Source organism: Dama dama, chromosome 31 (genome assembly GCF_033118175.1).
Source record: "Dama dama isolate Ldn47 chromosome 31, ASM3311817v1, whole genome shotgun sequence".
NCBI classification, from domain to species: domain Eukaryota; kingdom Metazoa; phylum Chordata; class Mammalia; order Artiodactyla; family Cervidae; genus Dama; species Dama dama.
Genome location: NC_083711.1, coordinates 46,779,451 through 46,802,406, shown reverse-complemented (window position 1 = coordinate 46,802,406; position 22,956 = coordinate 46,779,451). Strand labels below are relative to the sequence as shown.

Below are 22,956 nucleotides of genomic sequence, written 5' to 3'. Positions count from 1 at the left end.
TAACGGGTCGACCGAGGCGAACGAGCGTTGATTGGGTGGCGCAGAGGGAGACGGACCGGGGCTGCCCGCGGATTGGCCGGGGCGGGCTGTGAAGGCGTGGCCAGCACGCGCGAGAGGGAGCGCGAGGGAGCCGGCGGCCGGCCTGCCTGCCAGCCAGCCCGAGCCCAGGACGCGCGCGGCGGGCAGGGGTCGGGTTGCTGAACGCGGCTCGGGAGGCGCGTCCCCCCAGCTGTCCTCCGCGGCTCGAGCACCCCGTTTCCTTCCCTCCCCTCCCTAGCGCTCCGGCCTGGGGTCTCGGGGAGGGGAGCGGAGGGAGGGGACGAAGGAGAAGGAGGCTTCGCGGAGTGCGGGCGGCGTGGGGCGAAGCGCGCGCTGCCTCCTGCTCTCCCGCCGCTGCCTTTGCCTGCTCGCCCGGTGCCGCGGCCCCGGGGCGCCCGCACTATGCAGGCGGACTGCCGGCCGCCGCGATGGCGAGCCGGGCGGTGGTGAGAGCCGGGCACAGCCCTCAACGTTTCCTAGTCCGGGCCGCGGTCGCCGCCCCCGCCCGGGCCGCGCTCCCCCTCTCCCGCTCCTACCCCCTCCCTCTTCGCTCCAACTCCTCCTCCACCGCCTTCCCCAGGCCTCTGTTCCTCCTCCTCGTACTGATCCTGCTCCTGCTGCTCGGGGACGCCGGAGCCCAGCAAGGTGAGTTCTTCCCGAGGAGTGCGCCGCGCGCGGGGCCCCGGGGGCCGTGGGGGCGCAGTTGGAGCCTCTGGGGCGCAGGGTGTCCGGGTCGTTACGGAATCTGCAGACACGCAGGCTAGTTGTGGTGCGCCTCGGTGCCTGGCCAGACCTGGTCCCGCACTCGCTGGGTTGAATTGCAAAGCTTGGTTGTCTGTTTTCCCCCAAGTTGGCGTGGCTTTACTTTTGGGGAAGCCCATTCATTTTTTTTTGAAAAGAGGGAAGTGAGACCTTGCTATGAAGACCTCCTTTGGGCATTGGATTGTTCTGGGGAAAGTATTTGAGAGGAAAAGGACAAGTTTTGGAGATGCGCTGTCTAATCTTTAAGCTAAGTGGATGGACGAACAGAGTAAAACGGCCAGGTAATTCGATAGCATCTTAAATCCATTGAAGGGAGTTGACGACGATTATCTTTTGTGAAAGTGCCACGTTCAAAATCGAATAGAGTTGATTCTGGTTATCTTTGAGTCTTGGATTTAGAACATGCTCTTTGCAATCCCTGCCTATTCAGGATGGTGGTCTAGATAGATTGTCTGGGTCAGACTCTACGTCTGGGACCCAAGACAGCGTGCTCTATTGCCCAGACGGAGCGATCCGTATTAAATGGGCAAGCCCTTACAGAAAGTGACAAAACTTCTTTCCTACTAGGATCGTTCGAGATTCCAGAGCGTACAAAGCTATTTACTTAATAATCATAGTTGAAAGAGAATGCTGGGCTGATTTCTTCCCCTTTTTAGTACTTTTTTCAGGCACTGAACGGCAATTTTGAAAACAATTTGACAGGTTATTGAACACATTTCTCCATTGCATTTCCATTTTATTACAGTGAGAGATAAGAACTGGACTGATACTTAATACTTGGAAGAGGTTTTGTTAGTTTGTTTGTTTTTAGGTTGATCTCCATGTTTAAGTCCAGCATAATGTTGCTTTCATGTAGTTTTCAGTAGAGTGTGGAATCATGGCCTTAAGCATGTCATTGTGAAGAAGCTAAAACTTTGACAGGCATATGGAAATATAATGTAAATGGAAAAAATGTATTTGGTAAACTGACCTCTTTCAATTCTAGGCAGCATTCAGGTTTCAGTTAGATCATCTCCTTAATCGAATTCTTGAACATCAGCACTCAATTAAAGTGAAATCCTTTCCTTCATTGAAGTTTTAGCGCCTATGCTTTTATTTTCCTCCTGGTAGACAGAAAAAGCAATTAACAGACTTATATTAACATGTGGCTAACACTGATCAAATGGGTCTTAATTTGTGACAACCCTAAGTGATTTACATCTATTAACTCATTTAATCCTCACCACAGCAGTCTTAAGTATTGTTATCCCATTTCAAACACAAGGAAACTGAGACACCAGTAAAATAAGGTATGTTGATACAAAGTATAACTACATAAGCAGGATACTCTGACCACTTTTGCTTATTTCAGAATCTGAAAGTGTTTATGTTATGTTTAAAAAAGATCTTTGAATAGTTTATAACTGATTAAATGTCTCCTCCGCAAATGAGACAATTGCTTTGTTTTTAGAGTTTCTCAAGCCTGGCCTAATTAAACATGCAACATTACTTTTTTTTTTTTTAAGTTAGTTTTTTTTTTAATTTTAGTTTTTACCAAGTGTTTTAACAACTAGAGTATCTGGTTCTCTTTCACCATGTCATGTTGTATAAAAACATCAGTATAGATTAACACAAATAGAAATGATCCTGATAATTTAAAAGACCTGATTTCTAGTTCTCCCAAGTTGATTGGGTAAATTTTGTAAACTCACTTAGTTTCTTTGTACCTCAGTTTTCTACATCAGTGATAAGAGAATATATACCTGTTTGCTAGCTTGGTGAAAATGAAATGCTAGTACATAGGAGTCTGGCAAAGGGTAAAGTACAAACAGCTATAACTGATTATCATTGTTAATCATGAGCTTACTAAATTGATAAAGTAAGGGTCATTTAGGTATACATCACCTGAAAACCCAGGAATTGTATGGCATTTGAATTCCCCAATTTTTTAAAAAATTGTATTTCTTATCTGGTGGATCCAGATGCAGTCTGTGGTGCTGTCCATGTTAACAGATGTGCTTTAGGGTCCACTGGGATTCTTCACATAACCTGGAAAGAAGTCTGGCTTCAAAATGAGAAGCAATGCTCTAAGATGCCTATAGAACTTTTTCTAATGGGGATGTCTACAATATTGTAATGTTAAGTTACACGCTGGAGTTTTTACTCTATCAGAAGTCTTTATAATAACACTGGAAGGAGATAATAAAATGATAAAAGTTGTCTTTCGATGGTAGAGTTGTAAATTTCTTTATGCATTTTCAAATGTTCTGCAAATTGCAATAAAAATAAGCTGTGAGAAAGTGTTTTGTGATATACAGATTTTTTTTTTCCTTAGCCAGCCTAGGTAGAAATGCATTTAATATGTGTTTTGAGGTAGAACTGTATTTCAGGATTTTTTTTTTAGTCTTTCAGACCTCATTTTGAAGTGGAAGATACTACACTCATTTCAATTAGTGCCACACATTAATGCCATTCCTCAGCAGATTTTCTGCTGAACAAATGTTTTTTTTCTTTTTATTTGGTCTAGAATAAAATTTATCATTGGTCTGAAAACTTGTCAACCTTTCACAACAGAGATGTATTTAATTAATCTTACTTCATTAATATATTTATAAATTCTGTTTATTCACATCTGTTTGACTGTGATGCTGTTTTCGACATGGCTTATATTTGTGTGTCTTGAGTTCTAAGTTTGATATTAAGTTCACCTTCAAAGTCTTTCTCGTTTTTATTGAAAGCATATTTTACCTGTAAAATATGTCTCTCTAAAAAACTTAAATTGGTGGAACTTATTATGCTGATTGCCTGCCTGTTACTGTAATAAATTTACTTAATAGGAAGTTGCGGGCCTACTGAATGAATTTAAGTCTCTGGTTTACATTATGACTGTAGGAATTTGTGTCACCTCATCTCAGGAGCTCAGCTTCCTCCTTTGGGTCGTGGAGGGTTCACCTACCTTCTGGGTTGGAATTTTTTTTCTTTTTGGCTGTGCTCAGCCTTCCTTGCCTGTGTGCAGCGCTCTGTAGTTGCGGTGCATGGGCTTCTCATTGCGGTGGCTTCTCTTATTGTGGAGCGCAGGCTCGAGGGGTCTCGGGCTTCAGTAGTTGTGGCACACACTTAGTTGCTCCACAGACCAGGCAGGGATCGAACCCATGACCCCTGCACTGGCAGGCAGAATCTTATTCACTGCACCACCAGGGAAGCCTGTAGGTTAGAATGTTATTTGAATGTGGTAAAATATCAGGGGAGTAAATTTTTAAAAATCCATTGAGACTGACTTCTTTATGCCTATTAATACAAACTATTCATGAAAATAATTATTTTTGTTAGCTAATTTAATAAATCTGTCAAATCAGATTCTTTTTTAAAAAGAATCATTCAGTATTACAATGATTTTTGAACTAATGTGGGAAAAAAATTTACAGTCTGTGGGGTAGTGCCTTTATTTGCTTGTGATGCAGGGAAATAGTTTTTGAGCAGTATTTGTGAATTGTCGGAAGTGAAGAACATGTCCCAGTGCAAAGAACATTTGTAATTATTACTAATATTGATATTAGGTTAAATTAGAATTTTACGTGGTCTGTTTTTTTGGTTTGATGAAACATTAGGGCTCCTTGGTGGCCCAGGTGATAAAGAATCTGCCTGCAATGCAGGAGACACAAGTTTGATACCTGGGTCTGGAAGATCCCTTGGAGTAGGTCATGACAACCCACTCCAGTTTTCTAGCCTTGAAAACTCCATGAACAGAGGAGTCTGGAGGTCTGCAGTCCATGGGGTCGCAAAGAGTCAGACACGACTGAGCAGCTAACACTAGGGCTCTTATATGTAGTTTTTTTCAGAGGCAAAAATCAAAGCATGCTTTTTCTCCTATATTTCCAATTAATTTTGCATAGTGAAGGTTAGAAATATAGCGCATATTCCATATGTGTTGATCAAATTTAAAATTCATATTTTAAAAGCTTGTAAATTAAAAATTAATTGTAAAATTACAGGTTAAGGATTTTTAGGTAGATTTCCCAATGTTATCAACAGAGAGGAAACTTTATTTTGTTCTGGAAATACTTAATAGTTCTGTTTGAACATTCAAGCTTCCAACGAAATGTGTATGAGTTAAAGTATCAGTACTAGAATTTAAAAAATAATTAATTAATTTCCAAAAAGAAAGCATCAGATTATAGTATGATGAGGAAAGTCTTAATTTACATAGAGTTAGACTTTAAATATAAGACTGTACTTTACAAAATGAACCCAGGGTATGAAAGTTCAGGTGGTAATACGAGGTATTAATTAAATGTATGCAAATAGATGGTTTCCACTTCCACTTCTTGACTAGTTGGAAGGATGTGGACTGATGACACGAAACTATATAGATCAGGAAAAGCTTTGTAGAGGGAATGATATTTGCTCAATGTGATTGTTGATGTAGGAAGTGAGACCACTTGGCGGTTTTTCTTGTGTGGCTCATGGATTCAGTTTGTTTTATAACAACCTTATGGCCTTAGCACTTTATTTATTTAAAAAATATTGGGAATACATGTAAATCCATGGCTGATTCATATCAATGTATGACAAAACCCACTGGGAAAAAAAAAAATAATAATAATAATAAAAAAAAAATATCATACAGATGGCAGTTATATAACAATTACTCAAAACCAAAAGCTTAACTAATAATTACAGTCCTACCCCTAATCTATCCATTTATAATTTTTGTTGGGCTTCTCTTGTGGCTTAGCTGATAGAGAATCCACCTGCAGTGCAGGAGACCTGGGTTCGATCCCTGGGTTGGGAAGATCCCCTGGAGAAGGGAAAGGCTACCCACTCCTTTCCCTGGAGTGCATTCCTGGCCCAGTATTCTGGCCTGGAGAATTCCATGAACTGTATAGTCTCTGGGGTCGCAAAGGGTCGGACATGACTGAGCGACTTTCACTTCACTGCATCTTCCTTTCTCGTCCACATGCACACACCTGCATAATCTTACATGGTTGTAATCTTAGTAGTGTGGTGTTATGTTCTGCAGACGTATCATGTTAAAATTAATATGTAGACTGATTTAGTACACAGAAGCCTACTTTGAAAATATGGCAAGACAAAAATTTTGAAATTAAAATTTTTTCACAAGACTTTGATTCTTTATGAAGTAATTACTATATTGTTCAAAACTGCTATTACATTATTTCCTTTAATCCATTTGATTATATTCTTCATTTAGGATAGGATCTTTAAGAAAGTATGTCAGTTCAAACTATTACTTTAGAAACCCACATAATGCTAATTTTCCAGGTCCTTATGTGGATTGAATTAGTATATTCTGTAAGTACAAAAAAATACAGGTATTCACATAAACTAGAATTTAATGAATGCCAGTGTCCACTGAAGCAGACGAATAGTGGAATGATCTTAAAAGGCTGCTAAAACATCACCTGCTAGATCCACCTGCACTCTGAAGGTGTGTAGTTGAAAGAAGATCTTTGGCTAGCTCCTTGAGTTACGGGAAAGACCCCAAGATGCATACTCCCTCAACTGCTTTCTAAGGAAAGGACGCTCAGCGTTCCTTGCTTCTGTGGAGTACAGTTTCTGCGAGTTTGCAGCCAGAACTCAATCGCTTGGGATCAAAGAGAAAATGCTGGTACTCGTTATCATCCTCTCATAAAAACTCTCAGCGTGAGAGAGTTCCAGCTATAAACTCCCAGGGTGTGTGCACATATGTTAACACAGCCCGAGATAGTTATGAACGAGTAAAATACTGTCATTGTCTTCAGGGATCCTGCAGTCTAGTTGGTGCAATAATCATCTTCGAGTTGGAGCATGTGTGTAAATAGCCAGGGAAAGTTGCATAGCGCTGTGAGTTTGAAAAGGAGGGTAAGCTCACAGTGCCCAGGGAAGTAGGAGAAACCTTACTGATAAAATGGTTTTAAGCAGATCAGCTGTTAGGGTCAGTAGATTCCTAGTTCACAGGGATAAATGACATTTAAGGAGTAAAGCTCGCAGCATCAGAACAGCAAGGAGTCAGGAAACTTGCGAGTGTCAAAGCCAGCCCTGCTGCGGTGAGTAGCATGCCTCAGCCTCTGGCCCTGGCCCACTGCTTCCTCCACAAGCCCCATACCCTGCACTCTTGCCCCATATTTGGGCAAATATTTGTTGATTCTTTTCTGAGGGCTATGGTTCTGTGCACTGGGGCACCGCCCTCTGGGAACTCTATTAATACTTCCATAGTGTGTCCAGCAGCCCCTTTATCACCTGTAAGATAAAATCTACCGTCTTCCCAGTATCTAGACTCCTATGCTTTTATAGTGAGAGGAGTCCTTTGCGTTTTATATATATTTTTTCAGAATCTGGCCCCGCCCTTCCTTCTCTGACTTGATTGCATGCCAGCATCCCTCACCCTTTATATGTATATAGTTCTGTGTAAAACTGAGATGTTTATTCCTCCCATGTGTAATTTGATCCTGTTTTGCCGTGTTCTCTATACTGGTCTCTTGACATGTATCGTTTTCTCTACTTGAAGAGAAAGAGCACCTTTCCTTATCTGCTTGGTAACCTCCTTGCTGTTATTTAGTTGCTGAGTCATGTCCAACTCTTTGTGACCCCGTGGACTGTAGCCCGCCAGGCTCCTCTGTCTATGAGGTTTCCCAGGCAAGAATACTGGAGTGGGTTGCCCTTTCCTTCTCCAGGGGATCTTCCCGACCCAGGGATTGAACCCGTGTCCCCTGCTTGGCAGGCAGATTCTTTACCATTAAACCCCCTGGGAAGCGGTAACCTCCTTATCATCCTTCAAACCTTCCTCGGTATCATCCTCTCTGAGAAGAGTTCTCTGTCACCCCATACACTCATCTCCAGATGGTAATTTCCAGTGTTTTTCTGTTAAGTCATTAATCACAATGTATATTAAATATTTATATCTGGCAGAGTTTTATTCATTTTCTAATACTTACCATGTTGTCCATCATTCAAAAATGTGAGTTTAGGGGAACTCCCTGATGGTTCAGTGGGTAGGATTCGGCGCTTTCATTGCCAAGGGCCTGGGTTCAGTCCCTGGTCAGGGAACTGAAATTCCACAATCCACTCAGCTGGGCCAAAAAAAAAAAAAAAAAAAGAATTCGGAACTCATTTCTGCAGTGAATTTGCCGCCCCAAGCATGTTATTCATTAGTCACCTGCATGCCCTTCACACTGTTGTCTTTTGTCTGATTCCCTCAGAGCCTGGGCTTCTCAGTTCCATGGAAATAGAGCCCTTTCTTGAACCTTAAGCTGCTTGCACAGGGCCTGACATCCTGCCCAGTGTTTTCCCAGCCACCCTCTTCCCAGGAGCTAGCCTCTTTTGCTTTCAGAATGAGAAGAGTCCTCCCTCAACCGCAACTCTGAACAAAGCCACGGCTGCTGTTTAGAGAACACTGCTCTCTTGCCCTGTCAAATTAGTGGTCTTTAAGAGCTGTGCTAAGGAAACTATAAGTAAGGTGAAAAGACAGCCCTCAGATTGGGAGAAAATAATAGCAAATGAAGAAACAGACAAAGGATTAATCTCAAAAATATACAAGCAACTCCTGCAGCTCAATTCCAGAAAAATAAATGACCCAATCAAAAAATGGGCCAAAGAACTAAACAGACATTTCTCCAAAGAAGACATACAGATGGCTAACAAACACATGAAAAGATGCTCAACATCACTCATTATTAGAGAAATGCAAATCAAAACCACAATGAGGTACCATTACACGCCAGTCAGGATGGCTGCTATCCAAAAGTCTACAAGCAATAAATGCTGGAGAGGGTGTGGAGAAAAGGGAACCCTCTTACACTGTTGGTGGGAATGCAAACTAGTACAGCCGCTATGGAAAACAGTGTGGAGATTTCTTAAAAAACTGGAAATAGAACTGCCATATGACCCAGCAATCCCACTTCTGGGCATACACACTGGGGAAACCAGATCTGAAAGAGACACGTGCACCCCAATGTTCATCGCAGCACTGTTTATAATAGCCAGGACATGGAAGCAACCTAGATGCCCATCAGCAGATGAATGGATAAGGAAGCTGTGGTACATATACACCATGGAATATTACTCAGCCATTAAAAAGAATTCATTTGAACCAGTCCTAATGAGATGGATGAAGCTGGAGCCCATTATACAGAGTGAAGTAAGCCAGAAAGATAAAGAACATTACAGCATACTAACACATATATATGGAATTTAGAAAGGTGATAACGATAACCCTATATGCAGAACAGAAAAAGAGACACAGAAATACAGAACAGACTTTTGAACTTTGTGGGAGAATGTGAGGGTGGGATATTTCAAAAGAACAGCATGTATACTATCTATGGTGAAACAGATCACCAGCCCAGGTGGGATGCATGAGACAAGTGCTCCAGCCTGGTGCGCTGGGAAGACCCAGAGGAATCGGGTGGAGAGGGAGGTGGGAGGGGGGATCGGGATTGGGAATACATGTAAATCCATGGCTGATTCATATCAATGTATGACAAAACCCACTGGGAAAAAAAAAAATAATAATAAAAAAAAAAAAAAAAAAAAAGAGCTGTGCTAAGCCAAAATCAATGAAAGCCAGTGAGGTCCACTCCTTTGCCCGCTCATTCAGATTTTGATCTGAATAGTCACCTCCAGTCACCTGCCTTTTTCTCTGCTGGCTGAAATTCCTGGAGAACATTCAGGTAGCTTCACCAGTCTGGTGTCAGAGGAAAGTAATGCAAAACAGGCCGGAAAGGTCAGTGGGGACGAGATTGTGAAGGACTTCCACTGCGGGGCAAACTGAAGAGTTTGTACCTATGGTGATACTAGCAGTGACATCACCCTTAGCTACGTCTGCTTCTCCCCAGCCCATTTGCCCATTTCTGGGTCACATGTCTCAGCCCAGGTCCATCATCCCATTGATGCTTCTCCCCATGTCTTTGATCGATCCTAAACCTGGCCCACATGCCAGTCCCCACCGCTTTCTCTCATTCAGAATAGCTCTGGGTTACTGGAGAAAGGCATGTGACCCTTGTGACTAGATCTGCCTCAGATAAGGATCACTGGGCGAACGGCCCATGGGATTTCTGCTCAGCCACAGCATCACGACTGACCTGCCTTGTCCCGAACCCTTGTCCTGCTGTTCATCCCTGCAAGTAACACTACATCCTGCCTCACCTTTTCTTCTTCTCAAATCATCTCTTCCACCTTGTCCAGAACCCTGCTTCATTTGGGAATGGAAGTTGTGCTTTTAGTGTGATTTAAACTTCCATGGTGCCTCTTAACCTTGTGTCTGGAAGCACGGTCAAGACGCCACTGGCTTATATATACATCTTTTCTTTTAACTGGTTGCTTTGCCAGCAGCTTATATTTCTCCTTTTTTCAGTGACCAACTAGCAAGTAGACTACATTTGTGCTGTACATTTTCTTAGTGTTTAGCACACATAAGATATTTGTTAAATGATGATTTCCTTGCAGTCTAGCTTCTGCTCTTCTGAAAGTGTCTCTTTAACTGTGAGTTTTTTTTTTTTCTTTTAAACCTGACAGCTTTCTTTGTCTTCATTATTTTTTAACTTGGATGGAGTTTGAAAGTATAGAGATGTTGAAGTCAGACATACATGGATTTAAATATTAATACTAGGTGTGTCACCCTCGGTGTTTTTTTGTTTTTTTTTTTTTAATGTATAACTCACCTCTGTAGAATGTATGAGGCTGTGACCAAATCTAGGCAGTTGCTAAATTTTGGTTCAATGAGTGAAACAATGTGTGAATGAAAGTTTTGTTTCTCTTTCCCTACTCTGCAGTTAAGATTTCCATTTTCAAGTGTTGGCTTTCTACTGAGATCCAGTGCTTCCCCATCCATCTGGCCCTTCTCCCCATTTTCCCTACACTTACTGTATAGGAAAGCTCCACCCCTAGCTTAGTGAAGGGGTCAGGCCGTGTAGTGAAGAAATGTGACAGATTGTTCATAGGAAATGTCCTTACTTGGCCTCCAATCCACTGAGACCTTAATACAGGTTTTGTCACCTCGCTTTTGGCCTCCCCTTTCTCCAACTTCCTACCTGTTGATAGACTTCAACTTCCTTTGATTTCCACTCTTTTCAGGTTCATGGTTCCTCTCCCTCTTCCTAGCATGACCTGTTTCTGGTTACTCTTTTTATCTTAGATGCTAACTTTATAGGTCTGGATGTGAGACATTCTGTTGCACAGGTGGAGGAAGAGTGTTTTAGTTAGTAGGGTTATAGGGAACTGAAAATTACACATGCTTAAAGTAGAACGTAATTTTGGGCAGCATTTTGAGGTAGCTTGTGGAATCTTCTTAAGGACTGAGCCAGACTAAGCTCCTGGAAAAGCAGGGATGCAGCCAGACCTCCGACACCAAGGACTCTGTCTTGTTACAGTCTGGCTTTCTCTGTATGCAGCGGATCATGGCTGCTGGCAATCCTCAAGGCTTGTAGCCTCAACACTGGAGAGATTCTGGGGTTTCCCTGACATGGAAGGGCAGGAAATGGGAGGGCAGGGTAAGTTGGCCTCAAATGGGCAGAGTGTGAGTCAGTACCCACCCTTGGACCAGTTAGCTAACCAGGGGGCATGAGGTCATATGAAAACTGTTGCAACCTACAAAGTAGTTCCCAGAAGGAAGGGAGGGTACTAGATATGTAGACATCTTCAGAGAGATTGTGCCCATTTATAGAATCCACTGCATTTTACATAAGTTCTTACCAAGCCCTCACGATTACCTTGGGAGATGGGGTGGTTATTATTCCCATGTCTAGTTGAGGATGTAGAGGTTGAGTGCTAGGATCACTTCAGAAGTTGGCATAGCTAGAATTTACACCGGAAAGCCTGTCTGATCCCCAGGCCTATGTACTTGCTATTGTATCACTTATCTCCCATTTGCCTAGCCTTGGTTTGTTTTGAGTTTGTTATTTTCTAAATTCGGCAGCATTTAAGAACCAGCGTGCCTTGTTTCTATGTCTGGGGCTACCCAGGCGAACAGAACACATTGCCTGCCTAGCAGAGTTCTGCAGCTGGTGTGGCAAACCGACATAAATATGCATAATTAAGCATATTCAGTAAAGAGATTTTAATCATGGAAATGGAGAGAAAGACCTGGACTTTCAGAAAGGTTTCCCAAGAGAGCACCGAGTAGGTATTTGCCAGGTGGCTCTGAGGAGGAAGGACATTATTGCTGGCAGAGCTGAGAAGTGCAGAGGAGAGAGGGTGGGTGCAGCATGGGGGAGTTACCTGGGAGTCACCCACAGTTCCAGAGCAGAGATCCAGGGGGCAGAGAGGTTCTGGGCAAAGTTGAGAGATGAGATGGGAAAGGGAGTCAGGGGACAGATTATAATGGACTTTGTATTCTTGCCGAAGAGTTAGAGATTTATTGTAGCATCAGTGGAGAACAGTTGAAGGTTTTTTAAATGAGGGACCTACATGACCCAGTCTAAGAAACACTGGCAGGAGTGTGGGCAGTGGATTGGAGAGGAAAGAAAGGAGGTGGAGGGAACTTGTTGGAGAACTCTTGCAAGGGCCTGCAGTTGTTCAGAGGGACTAAATTTAGAGATACTAAGGAAACAAAGTATAAAACTTAATGACCAGTTAAATCTGAGAGAGCAAAGGTCAGTTAAAAATGCTGGGTTTTTTTCCTTCTGTAATTGTCTTCTCTCTGCTTTCAACACCTCCCTCATCCACAAGTATTTGTCTACTTAATTGCTATTTATCCTGTGCATGCGCACGCATACACTGTATCACATCCATTACTTCCCTGCAGTACTCAACATCCCGGAAATTATTTATTAATACTATGTCTGTCGTACTATTTTGTAAATTCTGTAAGGACAAGAGCCTTGTCATTTCTCTTGTTCTAACACCTGGTTCAGTACTTGGCACATGGAAGATGCTCATTGAATGCTTGGTACATGAGTTTGAATACTGTGGAATTTCTGAGTGGAGATGCTTAATATAGAAGTAGATGACAGATTTGAGAATTAGGAGAAAGGTTGGAAACTTTGGAGCATTCTCCACCTAGTGGTAACTGAAGTCGGGGTGGAGAGATGGCCCTGGCAGCATACAGAGAGAGGGGAAAGAGCTCTGGAGAACCGCAGCGTCAGTGATCTATAGTCCAGAGATGTCAGCTAAGATGCCAGAGAAGTGGCAATTAGAGAGTTAAAAGAAGAGCTAAGTTGGGGAAGGAGAGTTCTAAGAAGGAGGGAGGGCCGATAAGGAAGGAAGGAAGGTGGGAGGAAAGGAAAGGCCAGCAATACCAGATGCTGTGGAAAGGTCACAGATGATAAGGATGGCAAAGTATCTGTTGACTTGGCAGCTCGCAAACTGACCGCTTTAGTGAATTAGTCCCATTGGGAAGGTAGGTCTCTGCTTCCTGGTGCTGCCATAACAGATCACCACAAATTTAGATGGCTTCAAGCAGCAGAAATTTATTGTCTTACAGTTGTGCAGGCTGAACTTATGAAAGTCAGGTATTGGCAGGGCCATGTGCTGTCTCTGAAGGCTCTGGGTGAGGGCCCTTCCTTGCTTCTGGCTTCTGGGGGTTGCAGTCTTTGGAATCCCTTTGCATCGCTCCAGTCTCTGCCTCTGAGGTTCCGTGGTATTTTCCCTATGTCTGTATCCCTGTCCGAATGTCCCTCTTTTTATAAGGACACCAGACACTGGATTAGGGTTTGTCCTGATCCAGTATGACCTCATTTTAAATTGATTACATCTGCTAAGACCTGTTTCCAAATAAGGTGACATTCATAGGTTCCAGGAATTAGGAACATATAATTTGGTTGTTGGGGTAATGGGGTCTAGGGAAAGCACAATCCAACCCACAACTGTCTGGAAACCGAATTGTCGTATTTGGAGCCTAGAATGGAAGGGAGTACAAGAGACAAAGAAATAAGACATCAAATGTGGAAAACTGAGAAATCTCTATAAGAAAAAAAAGTGGGAAAAAGTGGTAGATATTGGGGAACACTGGGTGGAGAAAGATTGTATGTTTTTGTTGTTGCCCTCATTGTTAGAATTCTGAAGTTGATTAAAAGTGTGGCTCCTTCCTAGGCACCACTGAAGCAAAATTATACCTGTCGTGCAAATATAAAATTAACACATCAAAGATTTTATTCAACTCATTAATTAATGAAGGAATCAGTAAGAGGTTAAAATGTGTCCAAAGAGTATTTGAGAGACTAGGTGTTTAGATAGGCAGTGTTAGGCTGTAATTGCTAGATTAGATGACTAAAAGTGGGCTACTAGGGCTATAAACTGTAATACTTGGATTTATTTTTTTCAGCTGTCCAGAAATTATATGCATCTCCACAGGACAAAAATCTACAAGTTTATAGGAATAAAACTAGCATATGACCCAGCAGTCTCACTACTAGGCATATGCCCTGAGGAAACCCAAAACTGAAAAAGACATATGTACCCCAGTGTTCATTGCCGCACTATTTACAACAGCTAGGACAGGGAAGCCACCTACATGTCCATCAACAGATGAATGGATGAAGACGCTGTGGTACATATATATAATGGAATATCACTCAGCCATAAAAAGGAACCCATTTGAGTCAGTCCTAATGAGGTAGACGGACTTGTAATTTAGAGCCTGTTATACACAGTGAAGTGAGTCAGAAAGAGAAAAACAAATATCATATACTAACACATAGATATGGAATCTAGAAAGATGGTACTGTTGAACCTATTTGCAGAGCAGCCGTGGAGACACAGACGTCGAGAACAGACTTATGGACACAGCTTGAGGGGAGGAAGGAGAGGGTGGGATGTATAGAGAGAGTAACATGAACTATACATTACCATATGTAAAATAGATAACCAGTGGGAATTTGTTGTATGATTCAGGGAACTCAAAGTGGGACTCCGTAACAACCTAGAGGGGTGGGATGGGGAGGGAGGTGGGAGGGATGTTCAAATGAGAGAAGAGGGACATAGGTAAACCCTATGGCTGATCCATGTTGATGTTTGGTAGAAGCCAACACGATACTATAAAGCAATTGTCCTTCAATTAAAAAATAAGTTAATTAAAAAAAATTACAAGTTTATGTGCAACCAAGACTAGGACCTTTAGTTGATGATAAATTACAAGTCCGATTAAACACTTTGTAGTTTGGGGGCAGCTTTTGGTCTCTATGGCATTTAAAGGTTCTGCTGCTCACCCTTTTTTTTTTTTTTTTTTTTAGCGTATTTCCAAATTTCAGATAATTTTTCTTCCATATTTATTATAATCTATTGAAACAGAGATGGGGGCCTGAGAACCTAATGTTCTAACGTTGACAAAATTGTGAGAAACACTGAGTGAAAATACTGGTGACTTTCAATGCCCATCTGCGATCAGGATCCATTACTGTAATGGCAGCTGTTCCTTAGACTGTGATTTTTTTTTTTCCAGTCGTGCTTGGCTCCTGGGCAGAGAGATCATTTGATCCCAGGTGGAGGGTTCCCAGGCAGATAGATCCTCAAGAAGGCATAGGGGCCCGGAAGTGAAGGGGCCCGGAAGTGAAGGGGCCCGGAAGTGAAGGGGCCCGGAAGTGAAGGGGCCCGGAAGTGAAGGGGCCCGGAAGAGTGTAGCTCACACACTGGATGTGAGAGCCAGGCTGGGTGGGGAAAGAAGTGAGGCTAAGGGCAACATAATAGATGGGGAGAAAAGAGAGAAGGTCACAGAAACCGAGCAGTGGGTGTAAAAGAGCCGGAGGGTCAGGAGACTGACCAAAGGAGTGAGACATTAAAGATTTTGACATTTCACAGGTGGGAGGAGTCTACAGTAATAGCAAAAACAACGCCTAGGTTGTGTTTTCATGAGGCACTGAAGTGAAGTAGAGGTCATCCGGGAGAAGATTAGTGAGAATTACTTTCTCATGATTTATACTTTTCACAGGACACTGTACTCGAAGCTTTAAAGCTGCTGTAAATCTTCTGAAGTAATGAGCCATTGTTCTGATGGCTTAGCGAGGCTGTGCCAAATGCACTGGCTCTACATATGATAAGCAAAAGCCTTTCTGGTCTTTATGACTGTAATAATACCCTCAGACATTTATTGTGGATTAGGCCCTTGATAGTAGACAGGGTTTTTTGCTTTGTGTTGTTTTATCTTTTTATTTATTTACATATTTGTTTGTTTTTGGTCATGCTGGGTGGTTGTTGCTCTCTGGGCTTCCCTCTAGTTGCTGCGAGCGGGGCTACTCTGGTTGCAGCGCACGGGCTTTTCATCGCGGTGATTTCTCTTGTTGCAAAGCATGGTCTCTAGGGTGTGCGGGCTTCAGGAGTCGCAGCACGCTGGCTCAGTGGTCGTGGCTCCTGGGCTCTAGAGTTCAGGCTCAGGAGCTGTGACACAGGGTCTTAGTTCTTCTGTGGCATGTGGGATCTTCCCGGGCCAGGGGTCTAACACGCACCTCCTGCGTTGGCAGGCAGACTCTCTACCACTGAGCCACTAGGGAAGCCCGATAGTAGGTGTTTTCATACAGTATCTCATTTCATTCTTCCCCTATGCGGTTTGAGATAGTAGTATACCCATCTGAAAAATAACTGACCTTTAGCAGCAGTAAACAACCTTCTCAAGATCACAGTGAGTGGTAGGGCATTTGCATTCATCGTGTGACCCCAGGGCCCATTTTGCTTAACCATTGTGTTCTATGTAGCTGTGTGTGCTTGGGGATTGAAGAGGATTTAACATCTCACTTTCGTACATGTGATTGTTTTGTAAATTATTGCTACATGCAGGCAAGAGTTTGGGCTTAAAGAAGACTGAGCTGGGAGCTGTTTCTTCTCCTTAAAATTGCCACCATAACCCTCTTGCAGCTTTCGGCACTTATCCATCTTATTGCAATATTTTTTCAAAAAATGAATGAAATTAAAGTAGGGCCTTGAAGTATCTTTTTGAGATTGTCGTGATGCAGCTTTAAAAATCTTAGAGTAATAGGATTTATATAGTACTTTGTAGTCTGAAAATTCTTAGTGCTAAATAGTGCATTAAAAGTCTTCATTGAAGTCTAATGAAATAGGATATTCTGCTTAATGTGATTCATTCTTCAGAACACTTTCCTACTCTGATGTCTCTCTTCTCTGTTTCTTATAAGATCTCACAGATGTGTTACAAGATGTGACAGAAGTGACTCTTATTGAGAGGAAGTATACAGTCAGACTCAGCCGTGCACCTTGACAAAAACCCTTGAAAGTCCACTGGAAAAGTATAAGCCTCTCCTAGTTTATAATGATTGTAATGAAAGTTGCCTTGCTCTACATTTTTGGCATATTTATGCAAGTTTCCTACATTTGTGTTTGTTCTTGTTAAAGAACGTGTTTTTAGAAGTCATTTCATGTTCATGTTAATAAAATTAAGGTAATTTCTATTATTTTTAATAGTAATGTGACTACAATATGGGGTTAGCTGGAGGGTTACATAAAATCAGAATCATGAGCACATGTTTATCTAAAAACACACTTGCCGTTTAAAAAGCAGCCTAAAATAAGCATGTGTTCTTTGTTGTATTAATTCACTGCTATTTAAATTAACATTCCTTGTGTTTTCTCTTGAGATATGTAGTAAAAAAAAAATTACTCGGCTATTTTCCTGGAGCAGTATCAAAATTTGTATCTGGCTTACCACATCTGACCTGACAGTATTCAGAGGAAGTGAACACATGTTCTCTGAGTAATCCCCTAGATACATCTGCAGCCAAAGGGGCAGTGAAATCAAATTCCAGTGTTTTCTGTCCACTGAAATAAAATTAAAATTCAAAAATTGCATGAAGAGGCTTTCTACCCTTTATGGTCCACTATAGTGTGGTAGAGACCATCTAGGGAAGAAGCAGCTGACAAGCACGGGGGTGATGATGGACTTGGAGAGGGAGAAAGAGCTGGCCATGTGGAGTTACTGATGAGAGTGAGTGTATGGATTGGTCCTGCGATACCCATTTTGAAAATTATTTTTCCAGTAGTGGTTACACTCTCTGTCAATTCTACCTTGTGAAAGTGAGTAATAATAGGTGGTGTTAGCCTGGTCACAGATTATTATTCTTTCCAGTTACAAAGCTAAGCAGAAAATCTGGAGACTCTTACTTCCTGACCCTATTACCGTCCTTTTTCATACACTCGTGTTAAGTGAGGGGCCCCGACCAAGAAAAATACTTGAGGGCTGCAGAGTAATAAGAAGAACCTTTTTTTTCCTTTCCTCTTTGGCTTAAAGAAAAATAAGCCTTCTGCTTATTTCTTTGACCTTGTGGGAAAAACTATTCCCTGGGTTGTACCCTTAGCCAGAGGAAAAGGAACTAACTCAGATCTTCTGTTGGAGATGCCCTAGCCTTTTCTCCAAGTCAGCCCATCTCAGCTTTGACTCTGTTTGACACTTTGGGTCCATCGCCCTTTTATTCTTGGGGGCTGTTCTGTGCCTTGTAAGATACTTGAGCAGCATCTTTGGCCTCTACCCGCTGGATGCTAGTAGACCCTCCCCCTCCAGTGGTGACCTGTCTCTTGTTATTATTTAGTGGCTCAGTCAGGTTGGGTGGGTTGCCATGCCCTCCTCCAGGGCATGTTTCCCACACATCTCTATGCTCTGCCAAGTGAAAGGTAGAATTGCTCCAATGTCCCCCATCCCCGTTTGAGAACCTCTGCTGTCCTGTGTTAGATGATTTGTTGATAATATTTTGCCGATTTTAGTGCTATTTTAAAATATGTCGTCCCATTTCCAGTATTTTGGTGTAGACTGGGCTTCACTTTTAAGCACTGTAGACATAAACTGGAAGCACATTTTCTAATTTGGGGGCAAAAATGAGCACAAGGTCTTTGATTTGAGAATTCAGCATTGTCACCTTTGGAGGCGTGGTACAGTGTTTTTTGTTGTTGTTGTGCAGGTGGGGACCCTTTGGTGGGTCAGGAATATATATTTAAAACCATATTGAGTCGCAGTGTAAAATACATTTCTTACTTTGTAATAACAGAGAAAAACATTTGAAAACTGCTGGCATAGTGTCCCTTCCAACTGGAATATTCTAAACATGTTCTTCATAGCAGTAGGTATTTGATCAGGCCAGCTAAACTATTTATCAAGTCAGATTAAACTTATCAGATAGACCTGGAAATATGAAACATTCAGGCTTGTGCATTGCAGTAGGTTTGAGACTTCCTTTTTTCTGGTGCATATCATCTTGTTTGCAAGAGGAGAAAAGCTCTGAACTCCATCACATATTTTAGAACATTCTTGGCACGTAACTTGTGGACTGTTCATGCCCTCCCCCTCCACAAGATACTGAAAAAAAGACAGCTCCATTTTAATTGTTTTCTTCATCAGCACATGTGCAAAAATCCTGTTTTTCATTCGTTAGTATTTGTTTTGTTAACTTTTGTAAGAACTACACTGCATAGAGGAAAAGGCAAAGAGACGTTTTGTGTGTTTATGAAGAATCAAACAAATATGAACATAAAGATATCTAAAAATTGATATCTAAAAAAGATATCTCCTCACACTCTGCTTGTAATCTTTTTGAAAAATTCATTTTTACATGACAACCTTAGGTTAAGTAATAGCCTGTGGGGAATACATGAAATGCCACAATCTGCCATTACTAAGTTCTGACTTCAGCTGTTAATAACAAAATTCTTGGCTTTCTGAAATCCATCAACACTTTTAATCACTTAAAAAACTGCCTTAGTTTTATACATACTAAAGAAAATACACTTATATTTTGAATTACTTCATTTATTCAGGGTTACTTTTTAAAGATTGAAACACTTCCAGAAAGCTCAGTTTCATCTTTTCAGTGGTAAGAGTACATTTCTGACTAGTTTCATATTGCTATTAATAGACGTTCTCTTAGGATGGTTGTCTTTTTCTCTAAGGAAAAATGTTGGTGATTATTCAAAAGTTATTTAAATTATAATTCATTTATTTTCACAAGGGAGGTTTTTGTATCCCTGTGTTTTTAATTTAGGTCATATCCAGAAGCGATATTAAAGGTATTTTCATGGTAGTTTCAGGGGGAAATTTGTGGTTATTTTCTATTCCTCTGAGTTGTATAACGTTCTAAATTTTATATTTGTAAAAGGTCAGTGGATGTATTACAAAAACTCACAGGTTTATTTAATGGTGCCTTTCTGTATTATGATATCATTGAGCTACAATGCCTCATTTTTGTGTGTGGAGTGAAGGCAGGTGTAGAAGACAAATGAAGTCCGGGTGGGTCAGATGGTAAAGAATCTGCCCCGCAATGAGGGAGACATGGGTTCGATCCCTGGGCTGGGAAGATCCCCTGGGAGGAGGGCATGGCAACCCACTCCAGAATTCTTGTCTGGAGAATCCCCATGGACAGAGGAACCTGGCGGGCTGCAGTCCTTGGGGTCACAAAGAGTCAAACACGACTGAGTGACTAAGCACAATGGTGGTTAAAAGCTACCAACAGAGAGAGATTGATTTAAGAAGCCAGATGTTGGCATTGACCTCAGTAGATTAAGTAACAATACTAATGTGGATTTGAGAGTAAAATTTCTTTATTAGCAAGATATTAAGTATTGTCCTCAGAATCTAGGTACAGAGTTGTTGTTCCTTCCTTGAAGCTAGTTTTGGGACTAGTTAGAGATAACTTTTTCATAGGTTAATGTACAGTTTCTTTATTCATTCAGCTCAGTTCAGTTGTTCAGTCGTGTCCAACTCTTTGCGACCCCTATGGACTGCAGCACGCCAGGCCTCCCTGTCCATCACCAGCTCCAGGAGTTTACTCAAACTCATGTCCATGGAGTTGGTGATGCCATCCAACCATCTCATCCTCTGTCATCCCCTTCTCCTCCTGCCCTCAATCTTTCCCAACATCAGGGTCTTTTCAAATGAGTCAGCTCTTCGCTTCAGGTGGCCACAGTATTGCAGTTTCAGCTTCAGCATCAGTCCTTCTAAAGAATATTCAGGACTGATTTCCTTTAGGATGGACTGGTTGGATCTCCTTGCAAATAAACATTTATTTTACAACTGCTACTTGTTAGATACTATGTTCTTATTCATAGACTTTTAAAACTCTGTTCTAATAAATAAAATCAGCCCTGCATTGCTCTTAAAAATAAAAAATCAAGATAATAGAAAATTTTCTTAAATTTATCTGTATTCATATTGAGGTTAAAACTCAGAAGTGTCACTTTTAATAGTGTTTTTTTTCCCCTAAGTTCTAAACTATTCCAAAAGGTGATTATAAACTGCTCTTTTGAAGGAGAAAATACTATCATTTTGAATGGATGTATTCATTTTCCTATTAGGCATTTATTTGAATCTCATCATTAAGGAATGCTAAATGATACAATTGGAGCAGCAGCTGAAACTTTTTAATCAGTATTGTTGTCTCTTTCCAGGTGCTCAGTGAAATAGCACATTTTATGATAAAGGGAAGAATGCAGATATTGGAGTTTTACAATGTGTTAAGTTAGCTAGGTTTCCATATTCATTTGCTGAGGGAATTTCTGGAACAAATAATGCAGCTCCCAAGATGTGAAGGGTTGCTGTGCCCTCCTCCAGGGGATCTTCCCCACCCAGGGGTCGAACCCCCATCTCTTAAGTCCCCTGCATTGGCAGGCAGGTTCTTCTACCACTTGTGCCACCTGGGAAGCCCCAGTCTTTTGTATAGCTTAAGTATTTTTAGAAATCATTCAACTTCTCACAGAGATTTTAGAAGAGGCTTGTGGTGTTTGTAAGTAAATAGGTGAAGCTGATCATGTAGATTTATTTTTATAGTTTTATTTATTTTGAACAATTACTGTGAATTAATACTCTTAAAGATTGGATTTATTATGATATGTATATATAAATATGGTATAATTGTTACTAAGTTATGTTTACTTCTGTTTATTCTGATTGGAAAGTTCTTTGAACTCATAAAGCTAACCATTGATTGTTTTGACCTAACCTGGCTTCTCCTGGCTCACACAAGTATATTTACCAAGAACCATGTCATCTAGTTTATCTTGTATATGGGAGGTATTGGCGGTTGGTATAAAGTATCTGATGTCATACATGTTTTAAAATATTCACAAAATGCTGATTATTTATAGTGTAAGTTAAAGATGTAAAGAATAATATATCACTTCTTTAACTTTTTCTTTTTTTTAAGGTGATGGATGTGGACATACTGTACTAGGCCCTGAAAGCGGAACCCTGACATCTATAAATTACCCACACACCTACCCTAACAGCACTGTTTGCGAATGGGAGATCCGTGTAAAGACGGGAGAGAGAGTGCGCATCAAATTTGGTGACTTTGACATCGAAGATTCTGATTCTTGCCACTTTAATTACTTGAGAATTTACAACGGAATTGGAGTTAGTAGAACCGAAATAGGTAGGACATTTTCGATATATCCGTGCCCAGAGTTTTAAAACTGAAGCCGTATTAGATGCTTACCACTGATTAACTGTGCTCCATAGGATATGTGGGAAATTATTGAAATGTCTGGAAATCTTAAATTTGAATCTTCTTTTGGGAAGAGAAGATTCTTCTCTGTCTTGTCCACTTTTCTAATAAGCTTGTGTTGGTTCCTTTGTAACAAGATACCACTCTACTGCTTCTAAGGAGGAGGAAGTTAATTATCTTTTTGTATTGGTTTTTTTCTTTGATGATTTTATCTGCAGTTAAATATAAGTCATGCTTAGGAGTCAGTATATCATGGTAATTAAGAGTACGGGTTTTGGATTCAAACTTCCTGTTAGTAAAGCACTAACTCTGCTTTTAGCTTGCTCTGTGTCCTCAGGAAAGTTACCTGATCTCTCTTTCCTCAGCTGTTATATAGCAAATGAGACTAGTACATGTGAAGTGCTTAGAATGGTACCTGACACATAGTATTTGCTTAGTAAATACTAGCTGCTGTTGTCTTTATTTTTAGCTAAGAACAGTGGTTCTCAATTACAGCTGCATTTTAGAGTCACCTGGATAGACTTTTAAATAATACCAGGTCTCTGGTCTCCAACCTACAGCAGTTGAATCAGGATTGGGTGGGACCCACACCTTGGGATTTTTAAAGCTTCCCAGGAGAATATACTTTGAGGTCCAGTTGAGAACCTTTGGCTTAGAGATCAGCACCCTTCTCTTTAGCAGGAAAGGTAGAAAAATTCCTAAGACTGTCTTGGCGAATTAACATCATAAAATTAACGACTCTAAAATTCTCTGACTTTATTTGGAAAGACTTACTGACACAGGTGTGTAAAATGTCTTTTAAAACTATAAC

The 22,956-nt window shown here is 41.3% G+C and overlaps 1 protein-coding gene across 1 annotated transcript in view; it reads left to right on the top strand.

The window, feature by feature from the left end:
* Positions 1-452: 452 nt before the first annotated feature.
* DCBLD2 (discoidin, CUB and LCCL domain containing 2) overlaps positions 453-22,956 on the top strand; it is a 74,132-nt gene continuing 51,628 nt past the window's right edge. Inside the window, exons 1-2 of the mRNA XM_061134056.1 lie at positions 453-684; positions 21,846-22,073. Of these exons, the coding sequence (XP_060990039.1) occupies positions 468-684; positions 21,846-22,073 (445 nt within the window). The 5' untranslated portion in view covers positions 453-467. The remainder of the gene's footprint in view (positions 685-21,845; positions 22,074-22,956) is intronic.